A 16980-nucleotide genomic window follows, 5' to 3' on the forward strand; every position below is an offset into this window, starting at 1 on the left:
GAGAAGTTGCTAAAAAACCAAACAGTCATAGTGACAATCATATCAATTAACTAATGCACTCTGGATTAAATTTTCAATAAATCATCTACTAATTTTGAAAACAAGCATATACCTTCTGAAAATCAAAACTTTCTGTATACTATTTTCTTTATAATGATACAAAATATAATTATGAAATAGGTTTGAAAAGATCAGATTTTATTAATTAGTATAATAACTAGAAATTAAAAAATTAGATTGTCTTTTTTAAGGATGGAATTTTATAAATCACTGTAAATTAGTAGAGATTTTGTTGAGTAAAAGGGCCCTCTGCTTGTCTCATTCTATACTCAATTACACATTTGTAATATTTTTGCAGCATATGCTCAATAGAAGGCTGAAGCAAGAATAAAAAAAGAGATCTAGTTGTAAGAGTTCTCCAATGGATGTCACTCACAGTGATGAGACATGTCATTTGAACAATAACTAAAAAAGTCCCTAACATGTCAAAACAATGTCCCTTTGAGAAACTTACAAGTGGATGAACGTTTTTTTAAATGGTTGGAGAAGCCAAGAGAAAAAATAGTTTGGATTTCCAGTTTACATTAACCACAAAAATGACTAAGCGTCAGGAATTTTAGAAACTGGTAATATAAATGTACAAAATACAACAGTAATCCTAGAAGTTTAATTCTATCTTACCTTAACCTGTAAGCACTTATCAAGTACACAGATTCGTCTGACAATAAATGTGAAGTCAACTCACCCAATTTTGTGTTTCTCAATAATTTTTTATTTCCCTTATGTGGTTTAGTATATCCTACTTCTTCAAAATAATTTTAAACCTTAAAAATTTCTCCAAATTATTTCAAACCTTAAAATCTTCCCACAAGTCTCCTAGGCATATATCTTCCTCCACTCAATTCAAAGAAAACTATCTTGAGAAAAACTTTATTATCAGTATTTGAACTACTGTAAATTTCTACCCTAAATTTACAAAAATATCTATTCTTCTATCATACATTTTCTTTCACAATCTTGGAAAGTAAGAGATTCTTTCTCTTGTTTAAAAAAAAAATAAAGCTCCGCATCTGTGTAATTCATCTTAGCCTTTCCTATCTGCTGCATTACTTGTAAAAGTATGCCTTTTTCTTTGCGTGTATAAACCAAAACTGCAGATTCACTTGTAAAGTTATAAATGAATGTAAAAGCAACAAAATTTAGACATGTTAAACATTTAAATTATTTAAAGCACCAATGAAAAATGAATTTTAAAGTACTCAATGCTTCAACTTACCTTAATGCCTTCTTCATCATTAACTCTGCGAATCATTTTTACACACATTTCTGTAATTTTTGGAAACGTTGGTTGTTCAATACAGATGTCTCTTAAGATCTTTATTACCCTTTTCCTGACGCTGATACCAGTATCCTAAGAACATAAAGATATTTTTTAATTTCAGAAAAATCAAGATGCCCAGGTGTATGAAATTTGATAAAATGAAATTAAAAAAAAAAATCACCAAAAAAAAAAATTCAAAAACCATGGGAAAAAGTGGAAATTACTCCCCCCCCCAAAAAAAAAGAATAAAAAGAATATATGACCTAGTGAGTGATTGCATTTCTGGGTATTTATATGACATATGCAAAAGTTTCACTCAAGTGGAAAAGAAACAAAGCAAATGAACTAAACAAAACAGACACTAGAATAGCGTCTGTTGGTTAACAGAAGGAAAAGGGATGGGCAGTGGTTAAAATGGGTAAAGGAGGTTAACTGTATGGTGGTGAATGAAAACTAGACTTTTGGTGATCATACTTGTGGACTACATAGATGTCAAAGTATAATGTTATATACCTGAAACTGAAAGTTACTCCAACGAAAAATTTAAACATAAATACATTTCTATATATTTCCTTCCTTATCAATGGTAGTATAAACGTGGATTATTTTATTATATTGTCAGTATAAACATGGGTTATTTTATATTGTCTTTACTCTTTTTAAGATTTTATTTTATTTATGCCTACAAGAGTTGGAGTGTAAGCCAGAGGTATGGGTGTGGGGGTGGTGAGAGGATTCACCAGAGACAGAGTGAGGAGCAGAACAGGAGGACTGACTGAAATACACTGCTGAGGGGAGCAGCAGGCAAGACAGGAGAGGTCTGTTGCGCCATATGGGTTAGCTCCCTGGTTGGGGATTGAATTCGTGCTGCGATGGCTGCCCACAGCTGGACAACGCTGAGACTTTAACCCCTGCGCCACCAGGGAAGCCCTATATTGTCTGTACTTTTAAAATATAAGACTTAGAAAAGTGTTAAAAGCACTGAAGATAAGACCAAAGTATAAGTTTACTAAAATTATATGGGATAACAAATGTCAGCTTTTACAACAGTGTCTGAGAGTTTATTTTATTTATTTATTTAAAGATTTTATTTATTTATACAAGCACTGGGTATAGTCAGAAGCGTGGGAAAGCGAGAGAACCCACCAGAGCCAGAGTGGGGAGCAGAACAGGCAGAATGACGGAAGCACACTGCTGAGGGAAGCAGGGGGCGTGGCAGGAGAGGTCCACATACCACGTGGGACCCTCGTGGGTGGCTGGGGACCGAACCAGTGCTGCCCAGCGCCCAACCGTTGTGCCACCGAGGAGGCCCAGTGCCTGACAGTTTATAAAGTATTTTTAATAAAACTGTTTAACCACTAATCAAATTGTCACTATCTCATGGTTTATAGGAAATACAAGAAACAAACAAGTTAACAAAATCATGAGGAAATAATGACATTTGACCTGGTCTTTCAAAATTAGTCAATGTCATGGGAGACGTAAAAAAGATTGAAAAAATAAAGTTTAAAACACCACCAAGGGGCTTCCCCGGTGGCGCGGCGGTTGAGCGCTGGGTTGCGAAGCTGCCCGCGGCCTCTGCCGCGCCGGTTCGATCCCCGGCTGCTCCCCGGCCACAGGAGGAGGGTCCCGCATGGCATGCAGACCTCTCCTGCCGCCCGCTGCTCCCCTCAGCAGTGTACTTCGGTCCTTCTGCCTGCTCTGCTCCCTGCTCTGGCTCTGGTGAATTCTCTCACCCTCCCGTGCTTCTGACTGTACCCAGTGCATGTATAAACGAACAAACAAACAAACAAACAAATAAATAAAAAAAAAAAAAAAAAAAAAAAACCACCAAAATGCAATGTCTGATCTTTGATTTAATAGTTTTAAAAGAAAAAGCTGAAAAACAATTTTTATGTCCAATTTTTGAGACAACGGAAGAATCTGAAGATGAAACAGTACTTAAGTATTAATTTGAGTGGGTGAGAAAATGTGTTTATAAGGACAGTAACCTTATTTATTTTTAAAGATTTTTACTTATTTTTGTGTAGAAGGACTGGGGTATAGGCCAGAGGATTCACCAGAGACAGAGTAGGGAGCGGAACAGACAGATCTACTGAAATACACTGCTGAGAGGAACAGCGGCAAGACAGGAGAGCTCTGCTGTGCCACATGGATCAGCTCCCTGGCCAGGGATTGCACTCAGGCTGTTGTGGCAGAAGCGCTGAGACCTAACTCCCGTATCCTCATTTTTTTAAGATGCAAGTTGAAGTATCCACAGAAATAGTAAAATGTTTGTATAATTTAACTTAAACGAATGTAACAAAAAACGCAGATGAAGTATGGTGGATCTATGGGTACTAGTTATACTATTTTTTTTTAACTTTATGAATTTTAATAAAGGCAAAATCATATTCATAAATGAAAATAAAAATGACAAACATACCAATATTCTTTCAATCAGCATATCATAATACTGTTCAGCAAGCTGAGGTCGACAAAGCACAAATCGACCCAGTAATTCAACTGCTGCTTCTCTGACACTAGTGGAGTTATCCATTAGACGTCCATGAACTCCTCGCTGCATATCAAGCTACAGAATAATATGGAAAATAATAATTTATACTAAGTAGAACTAACATTTTAATTTGAATAGAAAACTTAAATAAGAAGAATCATTTATGCTCCTCTTTACCCTTGCTAGAATACTGGGGTCTACAGCAACAACCTCAGATAAACACTTCATGGCTTTTGTTCGAACGGCAATTGCATTTTCACCGAGAACTCGTAGGATCTGCCAAGCAAACATTGACATTTTCACAATTTTAGGGTAATATTTAACAAAGTACAGTAGGAAAAAATGCAAAAGAAATGAAATACCATTCACCCCCTTTAATTTTTACTTATGTGAGCAAGCGGAAGATCTTACTGATCCAATGGTTTAATTAAAATCAGTACATTAAGTAAGGCATTCTATGTTTTAGGACCTTTTCATTTATCCTGGAATTCTTAAGTCTGTTTTTTACTGCTATGCTTCATTTCCAAGGAAAACTTGATATGTATAAGTTTAATCACAGATATTTAGTATCATTTAGTAGTTTGGCAATTTAATAATCATTATAACATCAGTCTACCTATATATTGTGTATATAATGATTCAAATAATATCCAGTTATCTGTAAAACAATATATAAAATATCTGCAGAACAAAGACATTTTAACAAGTATAGAACATAGAAATGCTACTTTTCATGGTTTTTAAAATGTTTTTTTCTCAACAATGAATAAATATTGTATACTACCCCATAAATTATCCAGGATTAGAAAAATCAGTATCATGGTGTAAGGAATTCCGGTTCAGTTTACCTGTGTCAAATAAATATCAAAGCTCTGGGCAAACGGCCTCATAGAGGCCAAGTATCGAACAATCAAACAAGCATCATCATAGTCCACAGTATCAGAGTTCATCCTGCAACAAAAAGTCATTACATTTTTTATTTTTTTTTGTAAAGTACATAAATAGACATCAAAGTGATAACTGGAAAAGATGTTTTGTCTCTGGAACTTACTTTAATGTGCTGAACTGAGAAGGTGTGGTTTTGATAATGCTTCTAAGAAACTTTTTCCGATTTTCAGCTCGATGCATAATTTGACCCGTTGTTTCAACTTCCTTCGCATGATGTGTTCCTTCAGATGTGTCTTCATCTTTTTGTGATTTCATTGCTTTTTCTGTTTCTAAAGTCGTGTCACGGAACCACTGGGCTATATAGAATTTACGAGAAAACTGGAAAGAAATTAGACAGACTTGAGTTTGATGGCAACAAAATTATCCACCAATAAAGTTGAAGTGCTCACAAATCAGGAATTAAACATTAGGAGTTTCTTTTTTTAAAAAAGATTTATTTATTTATACAAGAACTGGGGTACAGTCAGAGGCACGGGAGGGTAAGTGAAGTCACCAGAGACAGAGCGGGGAACAGAACAGGCAGACGGACCCAAGGCATTGTTGAGGGGAGCAGCAGGTGAGGCAGGAGAGGTCTGCCATGCCATGCGGGTTGCTCCAAGGCTGGCCAGGAATTGAACCCACACTGCAGAGGCTGGGGACAGCTTCACAGCGAGGCGCTCAACCCGCTGCGCCACCAGGGAGGCCCAGGAGTTACTTTAAATCAACTTCCATCAGGTAAACACCAGATTTTATGAAAGATACATAGTTTAACTATGATAGAATGATAGAAAACAATACTGTCCTAACACTTCTATCATGCCAAAGATAATTTGGTAAGCAAACTGCATTAAATTTAAAATACTATTATGAACTATTTAAATACAGTATCATGCAAGGAGACAGTAAATTTTGACAGATAATAGGTCAACTACAAAAGTTTAGAACAAATAAATAAAAAACCGAAGGTGGAAGACTAGCTATTTTCAAAATCTCACCTTCTCCAAGAAATATACAGCTAATTATTATTGAAATATTTTAACACTGAGTCAGACCTACTAATTTGCTCCTTTTGATTGATATAAACTGAAACCCTGCAATAGTTAGCTGAACAGCTTAGTTATCTCAACATGTTTTGCTTTTCTATGTCACCAATGAACCAAATATTAAAAAGTACTTTATTACATGTGTACTCTTTGCTAATAGTTTATGAATTTTAATATGAACTTATCTTGTGTACTATCTGGGTCATGCCCACTGTGAGGGCCAAAGATCTAGCATGGTCTCAAAGATAACCTCTGGAAAGACTTCAAATATTTCCTGTGTCACACAATGTTAGTATACAACAATAACTGTACCAAAACTTTTAATAAGACAAATCAATTTTTAACCATTTTTTTCCGTTTAGGTTACCAAGTAATCTTTTTTTTAAAAGATCAGTATTTCAAACAACTTTTTCTCTTCATGATACTTCTGGATTTTCTTTCAGAGCCACATGTTTGAAGAAACTATGTCTCAAAAAGAAAAAATGAAAAAGAAGAGAATCCTACCACTAATGAAGGGTCAGTCTCAGTGTTTTCATCCAAGTAATCAAGCAATGCTTTTTGCAATTGTTGGATTTCATCTTCACCTCCTGAAACCTAAAAAATAAACCAAGTAAGAGTCAAAAGATATTGCTAACGTACTTTAATAAATCATCTAATTGCAAATACAAATCAAAGGGAAAAAGCTGATAAATTATAAAAGTGAAAATATAAGTATGCAGCTAAAGGGAAGAAACACAAGAATACTAATTTTGAGGGGGACCTTTGTTTTATGAACTACATGTCATCTTTCTTTGAAGGTGTTCCTAAGTAGCTGAGATAAAAATTGTTAGAAAAATATGTTAAACCGTTAGAGGTAGGAAGGTCCTACCTAGCACTGATTTTCTGTTTGGATAAAGATAATTCCAATTTTTTAATTCAGTAAAAGGAAACTGTTATTAACTATATTATTATGTATTATAGATTTACCTTGGGATATTTAAAGGGAACATGCTGGAAGGCAAATGTTTTCATTTGTAATCACTGCTTGTGTCTATGGGAGGGTATTCCCGTCTTTCTTTTTCCTAACAAACCTGCCCTTTTAAAAAAATGTAAACAAACAAATAAAACCAAAGTCCAAAATGAACAGTGAATTGTCTCATGTCTACAGCTTATATTTCGCAGCTCTAGGGTTACCATGCGAAATTAGGCTAAATACATGGTTTAGAAAATATCTGAATAGAAAACCCAAGTTCAAGAATCCAAGTTCTGGGGCCTCCCCTGGTGGCGCAGCGGTTGAGTGCTGGGCTGCGAGGCTGCCCGCAGCCTCTGCAGCGCCGGTTTGATCCCCGGCTGCCGGTAAGGGTCCCACATGGTACAATAGACCTCTCCTGCAGCACCCCCTGCTCCCCTCAGCAGTGTATTTCATCAGTGTTCCCCGTTCCGGCTCTGGCTGATTCTCTCATCCTCCTGCGCTTCTGACTGTACCCAGTGCTTGTATAAATAAATAAATAAATCTTAAAAAAAAAAAAAAAAAAAAAGAATCCAAGTTCTTAGGAGTGGGGTGAAATGGAGACATTCAGAAACCTGTCAGAGCACTGTAAACTAATACATTGTAAACTTTGAAAAAGTAATTTGGAAGTATGTCAAAGCTAGAGAAAAATTTATGAATGATCCCTCCTCCCTTTATGTTTTAAAGTGTTCAATCTACATGGCATATGTGGTAAATAAGAGATTCTAGGTATTCTCTAGTAAAACTGAAAGTAACCTAGTCCCTAGATCTTGGTTTCTAAATTACTATTTTCTGATAAAGGAAACAGCAGGCCTTCTAAATGGCTGATTCCAGAACTGAGTTCAAGAAAGTAAAAGACGAGGCTGAAACACCTTGTAGTACACAAGATGAAAGGGAGCCAAAAGAATGCTGGTAAACATGTCAAAAAGAAAACAGCAAGCTTCAAGGGGCACTCAATTTGAACACTGAAATAATGATAGCAATAAATTATAACCTATTAAACAGAACAGAATGGTAACATTATTTAGATGGTTGTGCTACCTAAATTTAAGTTCTTGCCTTTGATACTTGTAATGTGGACATTTAAGTGAGAGTTCTTGTTTGTAGAAAATGTATATAAAGTAGTGGATCTCAAACTTCTGCATTCATTAGAATTGCCTGGAGGGTTTGTTAAAACAGATTTCTAGGCCTTACTCCCAGAGATTCTCATTTGGTAGGTCCAGGGAGAGTCCTGAGACGTGCATTTCTAACAAATTCCTAGGTGATCTTAATGTTGGTGCTACTTACCCATAGAATCACACTTTCAAATTTGGGAGGAATGGGACATCATATTTGATAAAACAGTTCAGAAAAAAACACATATATGGATACACATGCATGTATGTTTTGAAAGAGAATGATAAAGCAAGCGTACATTTTCAACAATTAAGGAAATTTGGGCAAAAGGTTTATGAGAGCTCTTTGTACTAGTTTTATAACCTTTTTCTAAGTATAAAATTATTTAAAAATACAAAATACATTTTAAAAATTTGAGGTATTTCCAATGGTCACCACAGATATAGTTATAGACATTAAAAGAGTAGAAAGAGTAAAAACAGTTGTATATGGTAGTATTAAAGATAATTTGCCTATCAATTTAATTAAGTAGCTTTTAGTATTACTACACTTCACACATACTTAGAAAGTGAAGCAATAAAATATACCCCTCAATATGAAATTGAACACATAAAATGAAAAGAAGGCATCTTCATTACTCACAATATAAAGATTACACAACATTTACAAGTTACAAATAAATTAGACTGGACATAGTAAATCATCATCTCAATAAATTAAAGATTTCAATAAAACTTATGTTAAACCAAAGAGAAAATAGCATCATACACACTCATAACAATAGTTCGAAAAAAGAAATTAAACTACTGATTTGTTTAAATCATATGAAAGTTCCTATTAGACATAATTCACCATAAAGTCTTAAATTTTTATGTGGAGTTTTTAAAAGGCTGCTTTTAGAAGTACAGTTCTTATTTTGAATCTACAAAATGAAATGCACACCAATACAGGAGAACACCCAAAGAAAGTACTTAATTATTACTTATCCTCATAATTTTATTTCTTTATTTCAATACCTGTTTTAAAATTCTTTCTATAGACCCTTGATCCATTTTGCTTGTAACAGCATCTTTCCTCAGTCGTGCAGCAACAGTTCCAAGGTAATCAAGAGATGCCACTCTTAAAGCCATCTCTGTTGACTTGTTACTGAACTGATGAACCTACACATCAAAATAAAGAAGCTTTTGATTAAACTTAACTGATTTATAACAACAGATATCATAGCAATTTGTCGTATAAATTTTAAATCAATGTTACACTATTTGAAACTTTTGGGGTGATATTTTATCATAAAGTGATGGCCTTTTGAGTTTCTAACATCTGAAAATTTTCATTAAAAAATATTACACAATAACATTCTTAACTGCTTATATGTACATATGTTAAAAAAAATAGGGTGGAATACCGAAGTCCAATGAAACCTAATCTTGGTTTTAGAATAGTATTAATATATTTTTCAGTTCACAGAAAGTTAAGGTCACAAAAGCTTTGTAATAATTTGTATTGTACAAGTTCAAATGTAATTTAAAAATAGAGAAATCACAATAATATATCTTTGAGTTTCCCTGCTATATTAGATGAAGAATAGTGTCATGTTTTTGACACTTGTCATGTTCTCAACGATGAGAGTTCACATTTATCAGTTTCATGCTTTGAATAAATTAACTATAACTTATGACTTAGTGTTGTGATGCTTTTAACTAATACAATTCTTGCAAACCCCAACAAGTAACTTCAAAACATTGTTATCTTATGTAATGAAATGAAAGCATCAAGTCACAAGATTTCAGTTTTCTACAAGGTACTGACAATATTGTGTATAGTTATGCACATGCAAAAATAAAGATGCAATGGTCATATTTCCTTACACATTTTTAAAGAATTCATCATCTGTGAATCAGAGTACATCCTCATTATGTTGTCTTCTAGTAATCTAATAATCTTTAAAGGCTATACTCTTACCAACAGTCTCCCTAACAAACTAAGGAGTAGTTCAGCAGCTGGCCATTCAGGCTTATTGACTGTTGAAAGAAGGTCTTGAACAAAATTTTCAAATAGTGGTCTGTAATCTTCTTCACCTTGTTTACTACCACATCTGTTCACAGATAAATAATAAAAAAGCTGTGAGTTTAGGTGACATGTTAACCAATGTGACTGAAATTTTGTTAGCAAGTTTTCTTTGTATTTAATAACAAGGTATAAAAGATGCATTAAATAAATATAGTTTAAGATCAATCTATTTCTCAAACTTAATTTTCCTCCACATTATAGGAGATTCATTTATTAACTAGTGTTAACATTACTCCCTGACAAGTGTAACACATTTAAAAAAATTACCCATTTTGTCTCTATGAGATTACTATAAATTCTTAGGAAAGCTAAGTAAACTTCTGTCCATAAACTGATTTGTTCAATTAGAATGCTCCAAAATTTACCAAAGGAAAATTACAGAATTTCAATTTAATTTTTGGAGCCCAGCACATAAGCAATTTAACAAAGATGTATATTTTTAATACTTTAATTGTCTCATTTTTATTTTTTTATTATTATTTTAAAGATTTATTTATTTATACAAGAACCAGGGTACAGGCCAGATTCGCGGGAGGTTGAGAGGATTCACCAGAGACAGAGTGAGGCACAGAACAGGCAGACTGACAAAATAACCTGCTGAGGGGAGCAGTGGGTGCGAAGGAGAGGTCTGCCACACCATATGGGACCCTCGCCAGCGGGCCGGGATCAAACCGGTGCTGCAGAGGCTGTAGACAGCCTCACAGTGCTGCACTCAACCACCTGTTCCACCAGGGGAGGCCCTAATTGCCTCATTTTTAAATATTAGGAATCAAGGGCTAGGGAGACACACTGAAGGTTCAGAATAGATTGCAGGAAATTAAGCTTTTACTTAAATGAACTTCTCTCTATATTGCTGAAATTAACAATCAGAATACACAATTCTCACTTTTTAAGGAAGATGGAAAGGAAGTTTTGGGCTGTTCGCATGGCTGTTTCATAAGAGTTGGTAATGACAACATCTTGGTCAACCTAGATTGAGAAAAATGAATTTATACAGGTATAGGAATTAACCAACAACCAAAGTTATTTGCTATCACCATGTTATTACTGAATAGAATTAATACAGTTAAACATTAAAATGCTTAAACTATTGATATATGTATAAAAGAGAAGCTATAATCAGCACACTAAACATGTTTTAATACTATATAAAAACAAATATAATTGTAGTTTTTTTAATTAATAATCCAAGAGTGACAAATGTGTTAACATATGTAATATTAATAGTGTTTATTATGATCTAGATTAGAATAAGAAGAAATTATACGAAAATACAAAAGAATTTAGAAGAAGCATTTTACACTCAAAGTTTATGAAACACTGGAATATAATACAAAAGAAAATTCAATGTCTTCATTAGAAATATAGAGACTGGAATATAGTCAATTCTAAGTTGTGGAAATCTAGGAAGTGAATAATGAAAAAGGGCTTAAGTTTACTAGCAACCAGGCTAATGTGAAATAAAACATTTCAAAAACAAAAAGAATTTATACCGGAACACTACCTCATTAAACAAACTGGCAAATTCTAGTATAGCAGGAAAAAAATGCATGTAAGTGCTGATTGAATAGTTAATTCTAAGTAAAAATAGAGAAAATCTTGCTTTAAGTTGTGGTATACGACTTGTCTAACCCAACCAAAAAGAACCTGGTATAAGTTATAAATGTATTAAAAATGATGGCCCAGGAATCTAATTTCAAGGAAATGGCTTTACAGTATTGCTGCAAACCAACACTGTTTTGAAGCTTTAGTGAATGGTTAAATCCTTAAAATATCATTTTGAACCTCCTTTATTTTGGAGGGAAATATGTTAACATTAATTTTGTTTCCAACCACAATTCCTTTGTCAACTAGTATGTGTAAAAATAGCAGATTCTTGGCTTCTGTAGCCCTCCACTTGATAATTTTAAAAATTTGGTTAATACATACTTGAAAAAAAAATGCATGAAAAATTGACTGCAATATCACTATATCATCTGCGTAGTGTTATAAACACAATTTCTATACCACATTTACGCAGACAGATAAGTAAATAAAGCACTATTGGGGCACTGCTCACCAATGGAAAGGGAGGGAAGAGAGGAGAACAATGGGATTAGTTAGATGAGGGGGAGAACAAGTCACCTCAGCTTTTTTGAGATGCATTTTTCAGTTAATTTACCATATAAGTTTATTATTTCACACATACACACTTTTATCTGATTATGAAAGAATAAAGAAATGAAATTATTCTTTTTTTTCCTTTCCTGAGGTAATCCTATAGAACCTAGAAAAATTATAAATGTTGATGGGGAAAAGCTACAAAACCAGAAACAAATCTGACCTATGAGTTACTCAATAGTGAAGGAAAAATTTCCTTATGAATTGTATTACAATTATATATTATCTATTAATATAGCTATTGTGATATTCACTTTCAGATTCAATGTCTCATATGGATTTTACAACTTGTTAGCAGGCTTGAAAGGCATTACATCACCCACATTTTATAGCTGGAGAAACAAACTCAGATTCAAATGATTCATGTGTTTCATGACTGGGTAGATATAATAGTCAAAACCAGAACTCAACTCTCTTAACACTTAATCAAGTGCTTTGCAAAGATCCTAAAGCCTTAATGATGAAATTCAGTTTTGTAAGAACGGCAAAGAATACAGGTGCTTCTTCCTATAAAATACAAAGTTATAAAACTTATAAAAGGGTCCTTACTTTTTTATTTGAGTCCTCTTCTGAATTAGAGTCCTTCTCTGATGATGGTAAGTGGACTACACATTGAATGAGTTGTAAGACCAGTGCTGTAACCATCTGAATATACATAGGTTCTCCATCCATATCACTACTGTTTAACCTTAATTAGAGAAGAAAATATTTAAATCACGCAGAGTATGAAGAGAATTTCATTTGCTTCTATCAAAGTGTCAAAATATTTTCTTACCAGTATTTCTAGGCAATATTTCTATCTTTACACCAATATTTCTAATCTTGTTGCTTATAATAGTGTCCTATGCTTAATTTTTTTAAATTTATTAGAAAACATACCAAGTCTATTCATACTTAGGCAATAAAAATTTAAATATTGAAGGAAAAATACAATATTTAATATGAAGTTCTACACTACATATGCACCACAAGACATTTATAATTTAAAAATATCAAATATTCTGAAAAACGTTATTTAAAATGAGAAAAGTCGATTTCCAAATGCCCATGCATTCTGGTATTCATTTTCTTATTAAAATCTGCTACAAACTCAGTTCTTAATTATCTGTGCTCAAGACACTGTCATAGAATATGAAAAATCAATTTCTAAATCCTTTGTATTAGAGATGCTGAAAAACGTAAGCATTTTTTTATATGTAGATAGCTTTTTTTAGGTTTAATAGACAATATATGTTTACATATACTATTAGTCCAAGAAACTAAAAAGCTATTATTTTACAGAAGACAGTTTTCAAAACAATTTAAATATAACCATTTAGGCCAAGTCAACATATTTAATCACTCAGGATTATTATGATAATAGTTATGACAATGATTATTATGATAACAAAGGCAATAATACTAAGCACAGCCATGGATAACACTCTGTAGTTTCTCTATGCTTAGTGATTTAAAAGTATTTAATCTCTATGTGTATTTTCTATACTGCTGTTAGAATAATCTTTCTGCTCTCTTTCAAAAATATCATTTAATGACTTACTATTGTATAAAGGATTAAGTCCAACTTCCTTAATATGGCCTATATAATTCTCTTTGAACTGCCTCTGATTCTTTTGAGCCATATTTCCTACTGCTTTTCTTTTTTTTTTCTTTTTCTTTTTTATTTTATAATAAATTTTATTTTTATATTCCCCATACAATTGCAACCCCCCCATTCTGACCCCAATCCCTCCCCTCCCGCCCCCCACCCCCAAAAAGTGTCTCTGGTTCATAGTTTTTTGTTGATTTTGATTTTCACTTTCTTATAGTTATTCATTTTCCTGGTCCCTTATTTAAGTTTTCTAGATTCCTGCTATGAGTGAGACCATCCGGTATTTTTCTTTTTCTTTTTGGCTTATTTCACTGAGCATGATCCCTTCCAGTGTCATCCATGTTGCTGCAAATTGCATGTGTTTATCTTTTTTGAATGCTGAGTAATATTCCATGGTATATATGTACCACATCTTCTTGATCCAGTCATCTATTTTTGGGCATTAGGGCTGTTTCCAAAGCTTAGCTATTGTAAACAGTGCTGCTATAAACATAGGTGTGCAGGTGCTCTTTGGAATTGATGTTTCTGTGTCCTTTGGGTAAATACCTAGGAGTGGAATTGCTGGATCATATGGAAGTTCTATGTTTAGTAGGTCCAGAAATCTCCACACAGCTCTCCATAGTGGTTGGACCAGTTTGCACTCCCACCAACAGTGCAGGAGAGTTCCTTTTTCTCCACAACCTCGCCAACATTTGTTGTTGCTAGTTTTTTTAATATGTGCCATTCTCACTGGTGTAAGATGGTATCTCATGGTAGTTTTGATTTGCATTTCCCTGATTACAAGTGATGCTGAACATTTTTTCATCTGCCTGTTGGCCATTTGCATTTCCTCTTCAGAGAAGTTTCTTTTTAGCTCTTCTGCCCATTTTTTGACTGGGTTATTTTCTTTGTTGTTGTTGAGTCTCATCAGCTCTTTGCAGATTTTTGTGATCAGTCCTTTATCATTAGTGTTGGGTGCAAAAATTTCCTACTGCTTTTCTAAGATCAGTGGTTCTGAACCAGTAATGATTTTGCCCCTTCGAGGATATGTGCCAGTGACTGGAGAAAATTTTTGTTGTTACAAATGAAAAGAGGGCTTTTCCTCTTTGTATCTAATATATACAGGTCAGAAATGCTGCTAAGCATCTTGTCATGTACAGGACAGACTGTATAACAATGTATTGTCTGGCCCAAAATGTCAACAACACTAAGACTGAAAAACCTTGTGAAAGATCTTTATACTTTTCAATCACTGAACTTCTTTGAGTGCCCTGAATTTGCACTGCCATTTCACACATCTATTCTTCATGCTGCTCTAATGAACTGTATTTCTTATATTTGATCATGAAAATAAAAGTCAGAAAGAAATAATGAAGAATAAATATATGACGGTTACAATATAATGGAGTTCTTCATTATACTTGGTCTTTGCTATAGTTACCTGAAATTCCTTAAACTCCTCTTGCTGGTTGGTAATCTTGCAAGTGAAGTAAAAATTTCTTCCAAAATTAACTGTCTATGTTTTTCATATCTTGAGAATACCTGTTTAATAATTATAAGATTCCAAATTAAGTTTGTTATAATTATTTGAAAACAAAAATACACCATGTGATAAAAAATATTTCAGTAACTTCAATATCAATGACTTAATTTCCTCATCTTTTCTATTATGAAGGATAGCATTCCTTATAGACCTCAAGAGTATACTATTTTCATTTAGATGGGTATGGTTATCTCAGATATGAAAAGTAGGACAAAATTTAAATATTAAATAATTCCAATTTTATTGTAAATATTAAGGAATTATTAAATGAAATATTAATCAGTGTGGAAGATGTGAATCCACGTTAACTTTTGGAAATTCTTATTAAATATTAGTATTGTTTTTATGGGGATAATGAAAACAATGAATTGATAAATACTTACTGCAGTGACTAACTTAATGGCACACAATTGTAGTTCACTGACATTTTCCACAAAAAATGGCGTTATTCCCATTGATGATACCTGCACACACATGCAAAAACAGTAATTAGTCCATATCTCTGGCTAATTTCAGTAACATTCTACCTTATTAAACTCCAAAACATTGACAAACTTACTGGGAAATACTGAGGGGGTAGTTTCTTTTCCCTCACAAATAACTATCTAGTTTTTCCTCTGCTCTTCAAGTAAGATTAGTACATATGTCCTTCATAGCTGTCATATTAACCTAATCTTCAACTTTTGAGTTATTAAATGCTACAGCAATATAAAGAAAGAAAAAAAAAGTTTGTTGTTCTTGATGAAAACATTCTGATAATTATCACTTCCTCTAAACATATCTTTCAGGAATATAGAGTTTAGAATTTATACTACATTCACCTATCTCTTGTTTCTTTTTAAAACTTCCCTGAATTTTCATTTCTTCTATTTATATGTTAACATACTCTGAATAGAAAAAATTAACTGAGTGCTATTATTATTACTAACAAGGTTATACTGAACTTTGTAAGAATCTCTATTCTTTAACTATTTGGTGTGGAAATATACAAAATGCTTCAAAAGAGCTTACCTGAAGAATTGTTGTATCTGTAAGCAGTTGTATCTCTAGCAATTCTGATAAGCTGCTAACAATGTCACATACTTTATTATAAAGCATCACTATTACTCTCTGTTTATGGGTAGAACATTTGGCCCGTTTTGCCTTTGAACTTAATAAGCCCCCTAAAGTGAAAAAAAAAAAATTCGAAACAAGGAACATATTAACTTTTCACAGTTTCATAAATGGTACTAAAATTTTTCTGAATTAAAAGAACACTTTTATTTGGCCTACTTAAAAATACAAACTGACAGATAACGTTGGCTCTTTATTTAAAAAGAAAATTATAATCTGGGAATATGTATAAAGTAAATATTCTTATAAAAGGTCGTCCGTGGCACGTTTTGGTGGCTATGAAATTTTTTTTTAAAGATTTATTTATTTATGCATACAAAAGCTGGGGTATAGGCCAGATGTGTCTGGGGTGAGGGGATTCACCAGAGACAGAGCAGGGAGCAGAATAGGTGGATCTATTGAAATATACTGCTGAGGGGAGCAGCGGGAGAGACAGGAGAGTTCTGCCATATCATGTGGGCTAGCTCCCTGGCCAGGGATCAAATTCATGCTGCAGTGGCTGCTGGTAGCTTTAGAGTGCTGAGACTTAACCCCTTGTGCCGCCAGGGAGTCCCCAATTCTTGTATCTAAAATATTGATCTTTATTTCTTTTTTTCTCCATTGGAGCAAGACAGTAACATTGTATTTCCCTT

The 16980-nt window shown here is 33.5% G+C and overlaps 1 protein-coding gene across 1 annotated transcript in view; it reads right to left on the minus strand.

The window, feature by feature from the left end:
- The window catches only part of NIPBL (NIPBL cohesin loading factor), a 170763-nt gene that overhangs the window by 34417 nt on the left and 119366 nt on the right, over positions 1–16980 (minus strand). The window contains exons 18-30 of the mRNA XM_037529284.2: positions 16247–16398; positions 15619–15699; positions 15134–15234; positions 12672–12810; positions 10849–10931; positions 9855–9987; positions 8909–9052; positions 6293–6382; positions 4870–5084; positions 4667–4769; positions 3996–4094; positions 3747–3893; positions 1277–1411 (exon numbers count right to left, since the gene is read on the minus strand). Of these exons, the coding sequence (XP_037385181.1) occupies positions 1277–1411; positions 3747–3893; positions 3996–4094; positions 4667–4769; positions 4870–5084; positions 6293–6382; positions 8909–9052; positions 9855–9987; positions 10849–10931; positions 12672–12810; positions 15134–15234; positions 15619–15699; positions 16247–16398 (1622 nt within the window). The remainder of the gene's footprint in view (positions 1–1276; positions 1412–3746; positions 3894–3995; positions 4095–4666; positions 4770–4869; positions 5085–6292; positions 6383–8908; positions 9053–9854; positions 9988–10848; positions 10932–12671; positions 12811–15133; positions 15235–15618; positions 15700–16246; positions 16399–16980) is intronic.

The sequence above is a fragment of the Talpa occidentalis genome, unplaced genomic scaffold (assembly GCF_014898055.3).
Source record: "Talpa occidentalis isolate TD23 unplaced genomic scaffold, MPIMG_talOcc4v2.1 talOcc4.6, whole genome shotgun sequence".
NCBI lineage: Eukaryota > Metazoa > Chordata > Mammalia > Eulipotyphla > Talpidae > Talpa > Talpa occidentalis.